The following is a 14,413-nucleotide window of genomic DNA, read 5'->3' on the forward strand; positions in this document are numbered from 1 at the left end:
TTTCTAAGTATTTCTCACATACATTCTTCAAAGCAAACACCTGATCCACACATCCTCTACCACTTCTGAAACCACACTGCTCTTCCCCAATCTGATGCTCTGTACATGCCTTCACCCTCTCAATCAATACCCTCCCATATAATTTACCAGGAATACTCAACAAACTTATACCTCTGTAATTTGAGCACTCACTCTTATCCCCTTTGCCTTTGTACAATGGCACTATGCACGCATTCCGCCAATCCTCAGGCACCTCACCATGAGTCATACATACATTAAATAACCTTACCAACCAGTCAACAATACAGTCACCCCCTTTTTTAATAAATTCCACTGCAATACCATCCAAACCTGCTGCCTTGCCGGCTTTCATCTTCCGCAAAGCTTTTACTACCTCTTCTCTGTTTACCAAATCATTTTCCCTAACCCTCTCACTTTGCACACCACCTCGACCCAAACACCCTATATCTGCCACTCTGTCATCAGACACATTCAACAAACCTTCAAAATACTCATTCCATCTCCTTCTCACATCACCACTACTTGTTATCACCTCCCCATTTACGCCCTTCACTGAAGTTCCCATTTGCTCCCTTGTCTTACGCACCCTATTTACCTCCTTCCAGAACATCTTTTTATTCTCCCTAAAATTTACTGATAGTCTCTCACCCCAACTCTCATTTGCCCTTTTTTTCACCTCTTGCACCTTTCTCTTGACCTCCTGTCTCTTTCTTTTATACTTCTCCCACTCAATTGCATTTTTTCCCTGCAAAAATCGTCCAAATGCCTCTCTCTTCTCTTTCACTAATACTCTTACTTCTTCATCCCACCACTCACTACCCTTTCTAAACAGCCCACCTCCCACTCTTCTCATGCCACAAGCATCTTTTGCGCAATCCATCACTGATTCCCTAAATACATCCCATTCCTCCCCCACTCCCCTTACTTCCATTGTTCTCACCTTTTTCCATTCTGTACACAGTCTCTCCTGATACTTCTTCACACAGGTCTCCTTCCCAAGCTCACTTACTCTCAGCACCTTCTTCACCCCAACATTCACTCTTCTTTTCTGAAAACCCATACTAATCTTCACCTTAGCCTCCACAAGATAATGATCAGACATCCCTCCAGTTGCACCTCTCAGCACATTGACATCCAAAAGTCTCTCTTTCGCACGCCTGTCAATTAACACGTAATCCAATATATATATATATATATATATATATATATATATATATATATATATATATATATATATATATATATATATATATATATATATATATATATATATATATATATATATATGTAAAAGTCATGCGAGGAAAGCTCATCCTCCACCAAGACTCAAGGCTGGGATGGTCTTACAAGGCGTGGAACATGTATGGATCAGGTAATTCTTTTGAAGAATGTATGTGAGAAATAATTTGACAAACAAATGGATTTGTGACAGAAATGCCTTGTTAAAGGTTATTGGAGTATTTGGTGCTGGAGGTAAGTTGCTAGAAGCTAGTGAAAAGATTTTACCAAGGATGTAAGGCATGTGTACGGGTAGTAAAACAGGAGAGCATTTCCATAAATTTAACATCAAGACAGTAAAAATTTTCAACTTGGATATATTTATCAAATTAATTACTGGCTTACGAATTGGTTTCCAGCATTGGCTTTCTCGGGTTCCTTGATATAATACAAGTGAAAATTTCACATATATATGACATGATACATGTGGACCAAGGCCTAAATAACATCGTGAAATACCGTCACAATCATCTGCAGAGCTGTATTCATATGGTTGAGACAAGGGGTAAAGATACGGGTAAAATATAGTTGCTTCATATTTTATTTATCTTTTTGAATAATGTCTTGTGACCAGAGACCATATCCAGGGAAGAGGGAGGGTCTCTGATAGCTAATGTCCAGCCGTAGTAAGAGGTATGGTTACCATTGATCTACCCACACTAACACAGGTACGAGGACCAATGATATATGACCATGAAGGCATCAACCAGACCAGGGTCAACCACTGCGCTGTCCCTTTCGCGTTAGCCATAATGCCTTCCATAACCACCATAGCCACCATAACCACCACCATAGCCACCATAACTGTAGCCACCATAGCCAGGACTGGGGTCTGCTTCTGCACTCCTCTTGCGGCGGCCGTAACCACCATAACCACCGTAGCCACCATAACCACCATAGCCACTGTAGCCACCATAACCACCGTAGCCTGGAGCAGGGTCGGCTTCAGGGTTAGCTTCAGCGAGAGGTTCAGCCGTGGCGACCACCAGGCAGAAGGCCGCCAAAGCAGCAGCAGCAGCAGCCACCTGCCGGGTGTGTGTAATGGTTAGATTATAGTCATTAAGGAGTCAGGTCAAAGATGGTCTCTCAGACACTTAAATTATGTGAGTCAAGGGTACAGGTCATCGTTATCAAGTAAGTTAACTCGTCAGTCTCAAGGAGGAAGAAGGTTATCAAGGGATTAAAGTGTCTCTGCTAAGTAGACAACACGTCTTCGATACTGTGATGAAATGTGATTCTGAAAGTATTAAGTTTTTGCTGACAATTTCCCTAGACATAACCTCTACAATTAAGACGCTGACCACCTACCCGCCAATATCCTGGACTCAACCAACAAAAATTGACACTCAGTATATCAACACATCTGGGCCATTGGTGTCACCTAATGGTCCCTGATCTCTCCGGAAACACAAATAGAAACATTATTCTAGGCAGTAATTTAAGCTAAGGTATATATTTCAAGTGACACAATTGTTATGTTCGTATTTTGGTAAGTAGGAGGAATACTTGAGTTTTTTTTCTTACCTGTCCTGTACATGAACTGAATATTATGGAATCGTATTGTAAATTCTCGGTCGTATACGACAACTTCTGACCAGCCACTGTTGGCATATTATATCATGATATCTCGACATCTAAAGTTATCTTTACCTACCCGCAGAATGTTGTGTTATCTCATTCAATGGGAAGTAAAGAGCTCAACTCACCCAAGTCTTCATGGTGCTGGAAGGTCCGAGTGTCGACTGTGGTGAGGTGGCCGCGGCACTGCCTTTTATACCTGCCAAAAGGGCGACACACCCACCACTTGACGATGAATCATGAAGGACAGCCAACATGTTTTTATGTTGCTTGGTTAGCCGGAATCGTTTATATTGTATATAGCAGAGTTATCTCTTGTATTACCTGGACAATCTGAATTCTTTTTACTACATATGCTAGAGTTTTTTCTCCGACATGATCAGAGTACAGTCTATATAGTTTGAGGGAAATATATAATCCTGAATATAAATGTGTTTACAAATATTTAGTATTCAAAGTGAGATGCAAGCACACTTTACTCATACCATTCATATAAGAGAAGAATGGAATCGATATAATTTCTATGTAAACATAGATTATGTTAAAAAGTGTTATGAAGAAAGAAGTGTTAGGAATACATGGAAAGTGTTAGGAATATATGGCGTTTGAGGAAGGCTACAAGAAGCCGTGAGAGCAATATAGTAAGGCGTATGTATGAGTAGTAGGAGAGAGAGTTGAGGGGTTGTAGGTATAGGTGATATCACCAATGCTGTTTAATCTGCTTATGGAAAGCGTGATTACAGACATGAAATCTAGGATAGAGGAGGGTGCAGGTCTGCAGCCGAGCTGGGTAATTTTCTTGGAGTCTAGTCAGTTGTTTATTTCATGATGGTATTCATCTGGTGACGACTTGAGTGCAAAACTACAGAGACTGTTGTCTGAATTTGGAATTTTGTTGAAACGAAGAAATTATGAGTTATTAAAAAGGAAAGAAAGATTATTGAATTTGATCGGGGAGTGAGACGGGCTGGTTGCAATGTGAATTTGAGTAACGGATGAAACCATAAAAGTTGAAGTGGACGAGGGCGCTAAGGCACTAGCTGCATTGAGAAGCTTGTTGGAGAAACGTCATTATGTACGAGGACGAAGATAGGCACACAAGTCTCGACCAGGTTATATGGATATGAAGCGTGGGTCGTAGATTATAAAGTAAGAAACCGTGTGGATTAGTTGGATATGGAATGCTTCATGAATGAAATATAGTGTCAGAAAATCTGATCGAATAAGGACTGATGTGATGAGAGAATGATATAGTATTAAGAAGAGTACATATGAGTGGTCTAAAGAGAATGTGCTAAAACAGTTAAGACATATGGAGAAGATCAGTGAGGAAAGGGTGTCTCAGATAGTATAAACATGGAAAGAAAAAGGAACAAGAAGGGAGAAACCTAGGACTAGATGGAGAAAAGAATGAGAGTTACAATGATTGTTAAAGGCCTGAACAGGCAGGAGAATGATCCAGGCATAGAGAGACCAAATGCCGCAATTTGGAGATATAAAACAGTCATGAGAACACGGAAAAGGGTGGTGACTTATATGCAGACAGAGAGGCTCTGGTTTCGATGAATTATAAATGTGAGGCACAGAATAGATGTGAACCAGTAAGTGCAATCTTGGTCTATTGCTGGCGCTAGTTCGCAAGTGAGGAAAGGAAATCAAGTATGTCAGTGGTGGAATGAAGAAGTAAGATTATTAGTGAAAGAGAAGAGAGAGGCTTTTGGACGATTTTTGCCGGGAAAAAATGCAAATGAGTGGGAGATGTATAAAAGAAAGAGGCAAGAGGTCAAGAGAAAGGTGCAAGAGGTGAAAAAGAGGGCAAATGAGAGTTGGGGTGAGAGAGTATCATTAAATTTTAGGCAGAATAAAAAGATGTTCTGGAAGGAGGTAAATAAAGTGCGTAAGACAAGGGAGCAAATGGGAACTTCAGTGAAGTGGGATAATGTGGAGGTGATAACAAGTAGTGGTGATGTGAGAATGAGATGAAGTGAGTATTTTGAGGGTTTGTTGAATGTGTTTGATGATAGAGTGGCAGATATAGGGTGCTTTAGTCGAGGTGGTGTGCAAAGTGAGAGGGTTAGGGAAAATGATTTGGTAAACAGAGAAGAGGTAGTAAAAGCTTTGCGGAAGATGAAAGCCGGCAAGGCAGCAGGTTTGCATGGTATTGCAGTGGAATTTATTAAAAAAGGGGGTGACTGTATTGTTGACTGGTTGGTAAGGTTTTTTAATGTATGTATGACTCATGGTGAGGTTCCTGAGGATTGGCGGAATGCTTGCATAGTGCCCTTGTACAAAGGTAAAGGAGATAAGAGTGAGTGCTCAAATTACAGACGTATAAGTTTGTTGAGTATTCCTGGTAAATTATATGGGAGGGTATTGATTGAGAGGGTGAAGGCATGTACAGAGCATCAGATTGGGGAAGAGCAGTGTGGTTTCAGAAGTGGTAGTGGATGTGTGGCTCTGGTGTTTGCTTTGAGGAATGTATGTGAGAAATACTTAGAAAAGCAAATGGATTTGTATGTAGCATTTATGGGTCTGGAGAAGGCATATGTTAGAGTTGATAGAGATGCTCTGTGGAAGGTACTAAGAATATATGGTTTGGGAGGCAAGTTGTTAGAAGCAGTGAAAAGTTTTTATCGAGGATGTAAGGCATGTGTACGTGTAGGAAGAGAGGAAAGTGATTGGTTCTCAGTGAATGTAGGTTTGCGGCAGGGTGTGTGATGGCTCCATGGTTGTTTAATTTGTTAATGAATGGGGTTGTTAGGGAGGTGAATGCAAGAGTTTTGGAAAGACGGGCAAATATGCAGTCTGTTGTGGATGAGAGAGCTTGGGAAGTGAGTCAGTTGTTGTTCGCTGATGATACAGCGCTGGTGGCTGATTCATGTGAGAAACTGCAGAAGCTGGTGACTGAGTTTGGTAAAGTGTGTGAAAGAAGAAAGTTAAGAGTAAATGTCAATAAGAGCAAGGTTATTAGGTACAGTAGGGTTGAGGGTCAAGTCAATTGGGAGGTAAGTTTGAATGGAGAAAAACTGGAGGAAGTAAAGTGTTTTAGATATCTGGGAGTGGATCTGGCAGCGGATGGAACCATGGAAGCGGAAGTGAATCATAGGGTGGGGGAGGGGGCGAAAGTCTTGGGAGCCTTGAAGAATGTGTGAAACTCGAGAATATTATCTCGGAAAGCAAAAATGGGTATGTTTGAATGAATAGTGGTTCCAGCAATGTTGTATGGTTGCGAGGCGTGGGCTATGGATAGTGTTGTGCGCAGGAGGGTGCATGTGCTGGAAATGAGATGTTTGAGGACAATATGTGGTGTGAGGTGGTTTGATCGAGTAAGTAATGTAAGGGTAAGAGAGATGTGTGGAAATAAGAAGAGCGTGGTTGAGAGAGCAGAAGAGGGTGTTTTGAAATGGTTTGGGTACATGGAGAGAATGAGTGAGGAAAGATTGACCAAGAGGATATATGTGTCGGAGGTGGAGGGAACGAGGGAACGAGGAGAAGTGGGAGACCAAATTGTGTGGTATGAGGTGGTTTGATCGAGTAAGTAATGTAAGGGTAAGAGAGATGTGTGAAAATAAAAAGAGCGTGTTTGAGAGAGCAGAAGAGGGTGCTTTGAAATGGTTCGGGCACATGGAGAGAATGAGTGAGGAAAGATTGACCAAGAGGATATATGTGTCGGAGGTGGAGGGAACGAGGAGAAGTGGGAGACCAAATTGGAGGTGGAAAGATGGAGTGAAAAAGATTTTGTGCGATCGGGGCCTGAACATGCAGGAGGGTGTAAGGCGGCAAGGAATAGAGTGAATTGGATCGATGTGGTATACCGGGGTCGACGTGCTGTCAATGGATTGAATCAGGGCATGTGAAGTGTCTGTGGTAAACCATGGAAAGTTCTGTGGGGCCTAGATGTAGAAAGGGAGCTGTGGTTTCGGTGCATTATTACATGACAGCTAGAGACTGAGTGTGAACGAATGGGGCCTTTGTTGTCTTTTCCTAGCGCTACCTCGCACACATGAGGGGGGAGGGGGATGTTATTCCATGTGTGGCGAGGTGGCGATGGGAATGAATAAAGGCAGACAGTATGAATTGTGTACATGTGTATATAAGTATATGTCTGTGTGTGTATATATATGTGTACATTGAGATGTATAGGTATGTATATTTGCGCTAGTGGACGTGTATGTATGTATGTGTATGTGGGTGGGTTGGGCCATTCTTTCGTCTGTTTCCTTGCGCTACCTCGCTAACGCGGGAGACAGTGACAAAGCAAAATGAATAAATAAATATATACATATATATATATATATATATATATATATATATATATATATATATATATATATATATATATATATATAATATATATATATATATATATATATATATATATATGGCACAGGGGTCCCGTGTTTGATCCTGGCTGTTGGAGTTTTGTACAGTATGTTCTGTGAAGGTGCGCGTTCATATGCAATATATTTGTATTCATATACCTCCGCGTTGTACAGTTAGGTTCGATAAAATGCTATCTGCTGGCTATGTGTGCCTGTTGGGAAATAACCGGTGGAGATCTCGTTGCTCACCAATGTGAGAGAAGGGTATTCGAGTTCAAGGTATTCGAATAGTTATTTCCTATTAGCCAGGCCCATAGCGTAGCGGTAGCATTCCCGCCTGTGGCACAGGGGTCCCGGATTCGACCCTGGCTGTTGAAGGTTTGTATGTTCTATGAAGTCGCTCGTTCATATGCACTATATTCGTATTCATATACCTCCGCGTTGTCCACCTAGGTTCGGTAAAATGCTATCTGCTGGCTATGTGCGCCTGTTGGGAAATAACCAGTGTAGACCCCGTTGCTCACCAATGTGAGAAGAAGGGTATTCGAGTACGAAGTATTCGAATATTTATTTCCTATTAGCGAAGCCCATAGCCTAGCGGTAGCTTTCCCGCCTGTGGCACAGGGGTATCAGTGTCGATCCTGGTTGTTAGAGGTTTGTATGTTCTCTGAAGGTGCGCATTCAAATGCAGTATATTCGTATTCATATACCTCCGCATTGTACAGTTAGGATCGGTAAAACGCTATCTGCTGGCTATGTGCTCCTGTTGGGAAATAAGCGGTGTAGACCAAGTTGCTCACCAATGTGAGATGAAGGGTATTCGAATACAAAGTATTGGAATAGTTATTTAATATTAGCTAGGCCCATAGCCTAGCGGAAACATTCCCGCCTGTGGCATAGGGGTCCCGGGTTCAATCCTGGCTGTTGGAGGTATGTATATTCTATGAAGATGCGCGTTCATATACACTATATTCGTATGTGTATATATATATATATATATATATATATATATATATATATATTATATATATATATCCCTGGGGATAGGGGAGAAAAAATACTTCCCACGCATTCCCCACGTGTCGTAGTAGGCGACTAAAGGGGACGGGTGCGGGGAGCTACAAACCCTTCCCTCCTTGTATTTCAACTTTCTAAAAGGGGAAAAAGAAGGAGTCACCCGGGGAGTGCTCATCCTCCTCGAAGGCCCACACTGGGGTGTCTAAATGTGTGTGGATGTAACGAAGTTGAGAAAAAGGAGAGATAGGTGATATGTTTGAGGAAAGGAACATCGATGTTTTGGCTCTGAGTGAAACGAAGCTCAAGGGTAAAGTTGAAGAGTGGTTTGGGAATGCTTTGGGGGTAAAGTCAGGGATTGGTGAGAGGACAAGAGCAAAGGAAGGAGTAGCGCTATTCTTGAAACAGGAGTTGTGGGAGTATTTGATAGATTACAAGAAAGTAAACTCTGGATTGATATGGGTAAAACTGAAAGTGGATGGAGAGAGATGGGTGATGATTGGTGCCTATGCAGCTAGGCATGAGAAAAAGATCATGAGAGGCAAGTGTTTTGGGAGCAGCTGAGTGAGTGTGTTAGTACTTTTGATGCACGAGGCAGGGTTATAGTGATGGATGATTCGAATGCAAAGGTGAGTAATGTGGCAGTTGAGTGAATAATTGGTGTACATATAGTGTTCAGTGTTGTAAATGGAAATGGTGACGAGCTTGTAGATATGTGTGCTTAAAAAGAACTGGTGATTGGGAATACCTGGTTTAAAAAGTGAGATATACATAAGTATATGTATGTATGTAAGAGAGATGGCCAGAGAGCGTTATTGGATTACGTGTTAATTGATAGGCGTGTGAAAGAGAGACATTTGGATGTTAATATGGTGAGAGGTGCAACTGGAGGGATGTCTGATCATTATCTTGTGGAGGCAAAGGTAAAGACTTGTAGAGGTTTTCAGAAAAGAAGAGGTGTTGGGGTGAAGAGAGTAGTGAGCTTAGGAAGAAGACCTGTGTGAGTAAGTACCTGGTGAGACTGAGTGCAAAATGGAAAATTGTGTGAGCAAAGGACGTAAGGGGAGTGGGGGAGGAATTAGATGTATTTAGGGAGGCAGTGATGGCTTGCGCAAAAGATGCTTGTGGCATAAGAAGTGTGGGAAGTGAGCAGAAAAGAAAGGGTAGTGATTGGTGGGATGAAGAAGTAATATTATAAGTGAAAGAGAAGAGAGATGCATTTGGATGATTTTTGCAGGGAAATAGTGCAAATGACAGGGAGGTGTATAAAAGAAAGAGGCAGGAGGTCAAGAGAAAGGTTCAGCCGGTGAAAAAAAGAGCAAATGAGAGTTGGGGTGAAATGGTATCATTGAATTTTAGGGAGAATAAAAAGATGTTTTGGAAGGAGGTAAACAAAATGCGTAAGATAAGAGAACAAATGGGAACATCGGTGAAGTGGGTTAAAGGGGAGGTAACATAAAGTAGGGGTGGTGTGAAAAAGGAGATGGAGTGAGTATTTTGAAGGTTTCTTAAATGTGTTAGATAATAGAATGGCAGATATAGGGTATTTTGGGCGAAGTGGTGTGCGAATTCAGAGGGTCAGAAAGATTGATTTGGTAAACAATGAAAACTTTCCGGAAGATGAAAGCCGGCAAGGCGGCGGGTTTGGATGGTATTGCAGTGGAATGTATTAAAAGAATGGGGTAAGTGTGGTGTTGACTGGTTGGTAAGGATATTTAATGTATGTCATGGTGAAATCCCTGAGGATTGGCGGAATGCATGCATAGTGCCATTGTACAAAGGCAAAGGGGATATAGGTTAGTGTTCAAATTACAGAGGTAAAAGTTTATTCAGAATTCCTGGGAAATTAAATGGGAGGGTATTGATTGAGAGGGTGAAGGCATGTACAGAGCATCAGATTGTGGAAAAGCAGTGTTGTTTCAGAAATGGTAGAGGATGTGTGGCTCAGGAGTTTCCTTTGAAGAACTTTTGTGAGAAATACTTAGAAAACCAATTGTATTTGTATGTAGGGCTCATTGATTTGGAGAAGGCATATGATAGAGTTGATAGGGATGTTCACTGGAAGGTATTAAGAGCATATGGTGTGGGAGGCAAGATGCTAGAAGCGGTGAAAAGTTTTTATCGAAGATATAAGGCATGTGTACGAGTAGGAAGAGAGGAAAGTGCGTGGTTTTCAGTGAATGTCAGTTTGCGGCAGGGATTTGTGATGTCTCCATGGTTGTTTAATTTGTTTATGGATCGGAAGTTAGGGAGGTGAATGCAAGAGTTTTGGAAAGAGGGGCAAGTATGCAGTCTGTTGTGGATGAGAGGGCTTCGAAAGTGAGTCAGTTATTGTTCGCTGATGATATGGTGCTGATGGCTGATTCGGGTGAGAAACTTCAGGAACTTGTGACGGAGTTTGGTAAAGTGTGCCAATGCAGAAAACTGAGAGTAAATGTGAATAAGAGCAAGGTTGTTAGGTATAGTAGGGATGAGGGACGAGTCAATTGGGAGGTAAGTTTGAATGGAGGAAACTGGAGTAAGTAAAATCTTTTAGATATTTGGGATTGGATTTGGCAGTGGATGGAACCATGGAAGCGGGAGTGACTCACAGGGTGGGGGAGGGGGGTGAAAGTTCTGGGAGCGATGAAAAATGTGTGGATGGCGGGAACATTATCTCGGAAAGAAAAAATGGGTATGTTTGAAGGAATAGTGGTTCCAACAATGCTATATGGTTGCGAGGCGTGGGCTATAGATAGGGTTGTATGGAGGAGGGTGGAGGTACTGAAAAAGAGATGTCTGAGGACAATATGTGTTGTAAGGTGGTTCGATCGAGTAAGTAATGCAAGGGTAAAAGAGATGTGTGGTAATAAAAAAGGGTGTGGTTGAGAGTGCAGAAGAGGGTGTTTTGAAATGGTTTGGTCACATGGAGAGAATGAGTGAGGAAATATTGACCAAGAGGATATATGTGTCAGAGGTGGAGGGAACGTAGAGAAGTGGGAGACCAAATTGGAGGTGGAAAGATGGAGTGAAAAAGATTTTGAGTGATCGGGGCCTGAACATGCAGGAGGGTGAAAGGCGTGCAATGAATAGAGTGAATTGGAACGATATGGTATACCGGGGTCGACATGCTGTCAATGGATTGAACCGGGGCATGTGAAGCGTTTGGGGTAAACCATGGAAAGTTTTTGGGGCCTGGATGTGGAAAGGGAGTTGTGTTTTCGGTGCATTATACATGACAGCTAGAGACTGAGTGTGAACGAATGTGGCCTTTGTTGTCTTTTCCTAGCGCTACCTCACGCATATGCGGAGGTAGGGGGTTGTTATTTCATGTGTGGCGGGGTGGCGACGAGAATGAATAAGGGCAGACAGGATGAATTATGTACATGTGTATATATGTATATATCCGTGTGTGTGTGTATATATATATATATATATATATATATATATATATATATATATATATATATATATATATATATATATATATATTATATATATATATATATATATATATATATATATATATATGTATACGTTGAGATGTATAGGTATGCATACGTGCGTGTGTGGACGAGTATGTATCTACATGTGTATGGGGGTGGATCGGGCCATTCTTTCGTCTGTTTCCTTGCGCTACCTCGCAAACACTCCAGGGAGTCGGCGACAAAGTATTATAAACAAATATATATATATATATATATATATATATATATATATATATATATATATATATATATATTTATATATATATATATTTCTTTTATTTTGCTTTGTCGCTGTCTCCCGCGTTTGCGAGGTTGCGCAAGGAAACAGACGAAAGAAATGGCCCAACCCACCCCCATACACATGTATATACATACACGTCCCCGCACGCAGATATACATACCTATTCATCTCAGCCTATACATATATATACTCACACAGACATATACATATACACACATGTACATAATTCATACTGTCTGCCTTTATTCATTTCTATTGCCACCTCGCCACACATGAAATAACAACCCCCTCCACCCTCATGTGCGCGAGGTAGCACTAGGAAAAGACAACAAAGGCCCTATTCGTTCACACTCAGTCTCTAGCTGTCATGTAATAATGCACCGAACCCACAGCTCCCTTTACGCATCCAGGTCCCACAGAACTTTCCATGGTTTACCCCAGACGCTTCACATGCCCTGGTTCAATCCATTGACAGCATGTCCACCCCGGTATACCACATCGTTCCAATTCACTCTATTCCTTGCACGCCTTTCACCCTCCTGCATGTTCAGTCCCCAATCACTCAAAATCTTTTTCACTCCATCTTTCCACCTCCAATTTGGTCTCCCACTTCTCCTCGTTCCCTCGACCTCTGACACATATATCCTCTTTGTCAATCTTTCCTCACTCATTCTCTTCATGTGACCAAACCATTTCAAAACACCTCTTCTGCTCTCTCAACCACACTCTTTTTATTACCACACATCTCTCTTACCCTATTATTTCTTACTCGATCAAACCACCTCACACCACATATTGTCCTCAAACATCTCATTTCCAGCACATCCTCCCTCCTGCGCACTCTATCCCTCCTATCCACTCTATCCATAGCCCACGCCTTGCAACCATATAACATGAAATGACAACACTCTCCCCCAACACACGTGTGACGCAGCGCTCGGAAAAAAACTACAAAAGCCACATTCGTTCACACTCACTCTCTACCTGTCATGAATAATGCACCGGAACCACAGCTCCCTTTTCATATCCAGGCCCCACAAGACTTTCCATGGTTTGCCCCAGACGCTTAACATGCCCTGGTTAAATCCACTGACAGCACGTCAACCCAGGTATACCACATCGTTCTAATTCACTCTATTCCTTGCACGCCTTTCATCCTCCTGCTTGTTCAGGTTCCAATCGCTCAAAATCTTTTTCACTCCATTCTCCACCTCCAGTTTGGTTTCCCACTTCTCTCGTTCCCTCCGCCTCTGACACATATATCCTCTTTGTCAATCTTTCCTCACTCATTCTGTCCATGTGACCATACCATTTCAATACACCCTCTTCTGGTCTCTCAACCACACTCTTTTGATTACTATACATCTCTTACCCTTTTATTATTTACTCAATCAAACCACCTCACTCTACATAGTGTCCTCAAACATCTTATTTCCAACACATCCACCCTCATCCGCAAAACCTTATCTATAGCCCACACCTCGCAACCATATAACATTGTTCGAACCACTATTCCTTCAAACATACCCATTTTTCCTTTCCGAGATAATGTTCTCGCATTTCACATTTTTCAACTTGCCCAGAATTTTCGCCCCCTCCCCCACCCTGCGATTCACTTTCACTTCCATGGTTCCATTCGCTGCCAAATCCTCACCCAGATATCTAGCACACTTCACTTTCTCCAGTTTTTCTCCATTCAAACATACCTCCCAGTTGACTTGTCCCTCAACTCTACTGTACGTAATAATCTTGCTCTTATTCAGATTTACTCTCAGCTTTCTTCTGTCACACACTTTACCAAACTCAGTCACCAGCTTCTGCGGTTTCTCACCCGAATCAGCCACCAGCGCTGTATCATCAGCGAACAACAACTGACTCACTTCCCAAGCCCTCTCATCCACAACAGACTTGCATACTTGCCCCTCTCTCCAAAACTCTTGCATTCACCTCCCTAACAACCCATCTATAAACAAATTGATTAACCATGGGGATATCACGCTAACCCTGCCGGAAACGAACATTCACTGAGAACCAACCACTTTCCTCTCTTCCTCGCAACTTGCCTCCTGCACCATATGCTCTTAATACCTTCCACAGATCATCTCTATCAACTCTATCAAGTTTATGGATGGAGTTGTTAGGGAGGTGAATGCAAGCGTTTTGGAGAGACGGGGCAAGTATGCGGTCTTTTATGGATGAGATGGCTTGGGAAGTGAGTCAGTTGCTGTTCGCTGATGACGCAGCGCTGGTGGATGATTCGGGTCAGAAACTGTAGAAGTTGGTGACTGAGTTTGGTAAAGAGTGTGAAAGAAGAAAGTTGAGAGTAAATGTGAATAAGAGCAATTGGGAGGTTAGTTTGAATGGAGAAAAACTGGAGGAAGTGAAGTGTTTTAGATATCTAGGGGTGGATTTGGCAGCGGATGTAACGATAGAAGGGGAAGTGAGTTACAGAGTGGTGGAGGGGAGAAGGTTCTGGGAGCGTCCAAGAATGT

The 14,413-nt window shown here is 42.1% G+C and overlaps 1 protein-coding gene across 1 annotated transcript; it reads right to left on the reverse strand.

Annotated features, from left to right (window-relative positions):
• Window positions 1-1,822: 1,822 nt before the first annotated feature.
• LOC139746924 (uncharacterized) lies at window positions 1,823-3,099 on the reverse strand. Its single transcript, XM_071658607.1, has 2 exons — window positions 3,006-3,099; window positions 1,823-2,324 (listed from the first exon to the last, which is right to left on the reverse strand). Exons 1-2 carry the CDS (start codon window positions 3,015-3,017, stop codon window positions 2,043-2,045), a joined length of 294 nt encoding a protein of 97 aa, XP_071514708.1. The 5' UTR covers window positions 3,018-3,099; the 3' UTR covers window positions 1,823-2,042.
• Window positions 3,100-14,413: the final 11,314 nt, after the last annotated feature.

Source organism: Panulirus ornatus, chromosome 66 (assembly GCF_036320965.1).
Source record: "Panulirus ornatus isolate Po-2019 chromosome 66, ASM3632096v1, whole genome shotgun sequence".
NCBI classification, from domain to species: Eukaryota; Metazoa; Arthropoda; class Malacostraca; order Decapoda; family Palinuridae; genus Panulirus; species Panulirus ornatus.